This window comes from Labrus bergylta, chromosome 5 (genome assembly GCF_963930695.1).
Source record: "Labrus bergylta chromosome 5, fLabBer1.1, whole genome shotgun sequence".
NCBI classification, from domain to species: Eukaryota; Metazoa; Chordata; class Actinopteri; order Labriformes; family Labridae; genus Labrus; species Labrus bergylta.
This window is the reverse complement of record NC_089199.1, coordinates 31,043,691-31,048,690: the sequence shown is the minus strand read 5'-3', so window position 1 is coordinate 31,048,690 and position 5,000 is coordinate 31,043,691. Positions and strand designations below refer to the sequence as shown.

At 42.4% G+C, this 5,000-nt stretch overlaps 1 protein-coding gene across 1 annotated transcript in view; it reads right to left on the bottom strand.

Moving 5' to 3' along the window:
- LOC136179336 (NLR family CARD domain-containing protein 3-like) overlaps positions 1–5,000 on the bottom strand; it is a 373,903-nt gene that overhangs the window by 141,895 nt on the left and 227,008 nt on the right. The window contains 1 exon segment of the mRNA XM_065955511.1: positions 493–666. Coding sequence (XP_065811583.1) covers positions 493–666 — 174 coding nt within the window.

The following is a 5,000-nucleotide window of genomic DNA, read 5'->3' as shown; positions in this document are numbered from 1 at the left end:
TGTGTGTCTGTGTGTGCGTGTGTGAGTCTGCGTGAGTGTGTGTGTGTGTGTGTGTGTGTCTCTGTGTGTCTCTGTGTGTGTGTGTGTGTGTGTCTGTGTGTGTGTGTGTCTCTGTGTGTGTGTGTCTGTGTGTGTGTGTCTCTGTGTGTGTGTGTGTGTGTTTGTCTCTGTTTGTGTGTGTGTCTCTGTTTGTGCGTCTCTGTGTGTGTGTGTGTGTGTGTGTGTGTGTGTGTGTGTGTGTGTGTGTGTGTGTGTGTCTTCAGTTTTGAACATTTAATAAAATCAGAAACTTTAAAAACTTAAAGAACTCCATTTAAACTATTTCAGTAAAAATCAGATTTTTTTATGATTCAGATTCAAACAAGAAAATAAACATGAACAGCATTCAATCTAAAACTTCATGGACGTCAGAAACATGTGAACATGAAAATGTTTCAGCTGATTATCAAACACATGAGATGTAAAACACAAACAGAGAAGAAGAGAACTGACCTCAGAGTCTCCAGTCTACAGTTTGGACTCTGCAGTCCCTCACTCAGCAGCTTCACTCCTGAATCCTGCAGCTTGTTGTCACTCAGGTCCAGCTCTCTCAGGTGGGAGGGGTTGGACTTCAGAGCTGAGGCCAGAGAAGAACAGCTGATCTCTGACAAACTGCAGCCCCACAAACTGAATAAAGAATAAAAGATGTGAATAAAGAGAATGATCAATCAGATGATAACATAACAACATAACTAGGTCCAATAAGTGAGTGTGTCCCTAAAATAAGTAGAGAGACTTTGTCATTCTGTTATTGTGGATCATTCAAATGTCAGCTTTCTACAGACATCATCCAAACATTCATACAGCTGTTCATGTCAATAAAGACACCAACATGTTACTGACCTCAGTCAAGATTACACAACCAATACTCTACTGAGCTTTACACACCTGGGAGAGTTTGTGTGTGTGTGTGTGTGTGTGAGCGTGTGTGTGTGTGTGTGTGTGAGAGAGTGTGTGTGAGTGTGTGTGTGTGTGTGTGTGTGTGTGTGTGTGTGTGTGTGTGTGTGTGTGTGTGTGTGTGTGTGTGAGTGTGTGTGCAGCGCCGCCCCTCCCTACATGCAGAACACGCGCTGTGCATAGGGCCTCACGATCCATGGGGGGCCCCATTTTGCGTAAGGGGACGCATTCTCTGCAAATGCACAAAGGATGCACATCGCTGCTGTGAGGCGCGTAGAGCACCAAGTCAGCCCGAGGCAGGAGAGAAAAAAAAAGAGACGAGTAATCTGACACCGCACGCATCGCGTTGCCGCAATGATTGACATCACGCAGCATCTGACCAATCAGCGGTCAGATGCGTCGACAGGCAGTTGGATGCAGGTGGAGAGATGGCCTCCAAACGGCAATATGAATCGGGAGCAAGCTAAAGAAAGAAAAAGTCAAAACCAGAGGAGGCTCGTGTTTCCCTTGAAGGTATGTTGTTGAAATAAAACAGAAAAACTTTGAGGCATAAACACCCCAGCTGCTATTCTGCTAATCATGAGACAGAAGAGAGGATCATTCTGTCTAGATGTGGACTGGAGATTACATTTTCCAGCGGCCCTGATTATCATTTATTGAATCTCTTGTTAACTGCATATACATTCACCTCTGTTGAAAAAGGAGTGGTTAATTGACCAGTTGGTGGTCGTATGTTGGCTCAGGTTTATAGCCTATCAATCTATGCTATCAATAGAAGTTTTGGGCTATATTTATGGAGGTAAAATGTCGCCATCTCTTGGTGAATTTAATTCATAACAGTCATATAAGATTAGATAAATTAAGATAATCTTTTATTTGACCCACAATGGAGACATTTAAAGCGTTGCAGCAGCAAACAGCAGTGTAGGAATATAGAACCTAATACAAAATGTAAAAATAAGTAAATACAAATATTTAAATGTAGAAATATCATCAAATCATAAGGAATCTTATTAGTTATAGTCGTATTTGCATTAATTGCATTTTAATCTTTGTGAGGCTAGTATTTACATTCATTTCATTGTGTAATTTACCATTAAGACCAAAACAAGTCTTAATAATCTGCTTGTATGATGGATTTCTTGTCATAACAGGGTCAATGCTGAAGTTTGTTACTAAGGGTGACACGGAGCCAGCGCCAAGCACGTCACCAGGGCCATCAAGCACCATGTCTACTGAAGCAGCCTCACCCAGCACGTCACCAGGGCCATCAAGCACCATGTCTACTGAAGCAGCCTCACCCAGCACGTCACTAGGGCCATCAAGCACCATGTCTACTGAAGCAGCCTCACCCAGCACGTCACCAGGGCCATCAAGCAACATCTCTTCAGCTACAGATGCTACTATCACTACTCCAAGTGCACAACCAGCTGATCCTGCTCCGTGGCCAGCACACCTATCAGACGTCGATCGGGTTGAATTTGTGCGCCGAGGGCCTTTTAAAGACACAGCAGCTGTCATATGATGACGTCATTGATGACTTTGCATCCAGAAATTGCAGACGTGTGCATCTGTAAAAGGCTTGTTCCATTGTTGATAGAGGCTGTTCATTTGATTTGTTCCTACTGATAAAGGGTGTAAACCTAAATGGCATTTTGTGATACAGTCACAATACAGTAATAGGGGGGCCTCAAAATAAAATTCTACTTAGGGCCCCAATTTGGCCAGGGGCGGCCCTGTGTGTAGGTGTGTGTGTGTGTGTGTGTGTGTGTCTCTGTGTGTCTGTGTGTGTGTGTGAATCTGTGTGTGTGTGTGTGTGTGTGTGTGTGTGTGTGTATGTGTGTGTGTGTGTGTGTGTGTGTGTGTGTGTGTGTGTGTGTGTGTGTGTGTGTGTGTACTTCATAATAAAATATATATCTGTTAAATTAAGACAGAGATGGGTCGGCTAAGTCTTTTCATCACCAGGTAATGGGGCCTCTAGAGCTGTCAGTATTTAAACAGCAAAGCGTACACTTTTAGGTTATCTCAAGAAATAGCTGATAAAGATGGCAGATACAGTATATCATCATATCAGGTTTCTTACTCAATGTGAAGTGCACTCTAGAGAATGCCTACGCTCCTAATAAAGGTGAAGCTGAATTTCTTTCCAAGTTGAATGTGATTCCATCTCAATAATCCAGTCAGTGATCCGGTTGTGGACAGGCCTGGCCGCCCACTTCCATCTGATGGTGCGTTATCAGCAGCACTTCATGAATTAGTCTAAAGGACATTTTGGCAATGACTGACATATGGCGTGTTGTAAATCCTACAGCCCGTGAATACACATTTTATTCTAATGCTCATAACTCATACTCTCGGATTGATTATCTATTTTATCACAATCTATGGTGGAGAATGTGATTGACAGCAATATACATAATATGATTATTTCAGACCACACCCCCTTATCTGCTCTCCTCTCTCTTTCTGTAAATAACTCCCCCCCCCCCCTCTCAGTGACCCGCTGGATCAAACAACTGTGAACTACAGCTTAAAAGCTTTACAACATCCTTTAGGTAAACATTTGACCAAAGACCAGGACACTTCTCATGGCTCTGAGTTTACATTAGACTGCAAATTACAATTGAGTGCTCAGACATGTCGTCTCTGAAGTGGCAATCAACACACCCACAGATACCTCATGCTGAGATCTGGGAGACCTCAAGGAGTTGTAAAACTGACAGAGACTTTTTGGTCTTCTCAAATTAAAACAATACTGCCCCCTCGTGGATAGTACGAATCGGGTCGTGTTAACAACAGTAGCTCCGAGTAATAATTTCTAATCCAAAATCCTCCAGTGTTTCCCACACATAGATGATACTTGGGCGAGCCGCCCAGGTACATTTATGGACGCCCGAGTATTTTTCCTGCTTACTTATTTTTTCATTCATTTAAAACACTGCTGCCAGAGAAAGAGAGAGAGGAGAGAGAGAGAGAGAGCGCTCATGGCTCCGTGCAGCTTCAGAGAAAGAGAGAGAAGGTCCTCTGTCCTCACACTTTTCTTGTAAATGCATCTTACACCAATCAAAACTGAAGCTTCTCATGGCTTCATTTTAAAAATGTTAATATACAGCTGCTTGCTGCTGATTCTGAACTCCTATAAATAACAGAATATCAAGAGGAACTTTTCAAAACGTGAGGCGTACTCCTGGTGTTTGTGCTGTGGATAAATTGAACAGATTAAAGTAGTTTGTTGCAAAAACAAAATTAATTTAGAGGGAAAAACACATTTGATATAAATACAAACCTAATATTAAAATAAACCATAAGACAGGGGTGTCAAAGTCCTATTGGGTCAGGGGCCGGATTTGTTCAAATGAGACCTCAAGTGGGCCGGACTAATTTTGCAGACATCACTATAACTCAACACATGGATATATAGGCTAATGTATGATTAAAAAAAAAGACAAAAAAAGGAGAGAGAGAGAGAGAGAGAGAGAGAGAGAGAGAGAGAGAGAGAGAGCGAGAGAGAGAGAGAGAGAGAGTGTGAGAGTGAGAGAGAAAAAGAAAGAGAGAGAGAGAGAGAGAGAGAGAGAGAGAGAGAGAGAGACTTTAGATGTGTGTGTGTCAGGCCACAGCACAGTTGTCACTCGTTAAGGTTCATCACAGATTAAACCTGCTCACATGAATATATTGTCACAAACACACAGAGTGTCTTTGATGTAAACAGTCATCTTCAGGTATTTCACTGTCAGGCATCAAATGTTTCCAAACCAACAGACTTGAATTTCTCCTTCAGCGTTGATCACTGCAGTCTGATCAGCTCCGTGTGGAGTTCAACTTCTTTAACTAAGTAAACTCAGTTAAACCACTTTTGATATGAGTCTGGCAGTCTGTTCTTCTACGTGTCCGCAATATCGTGATCTAACTCTGTCACTGACTTTTTATGCACCGTGAATCTGTGCCATCTCCGTGCACAATTTCAAGGAAGTATTTTAGCGCTGCTCCACAGTTAAACCAGCAGACCTCTGTATGATCGGACAGCCTGTGTGTGATATTGTTTTCAGATAAGAATGAAATGTTCA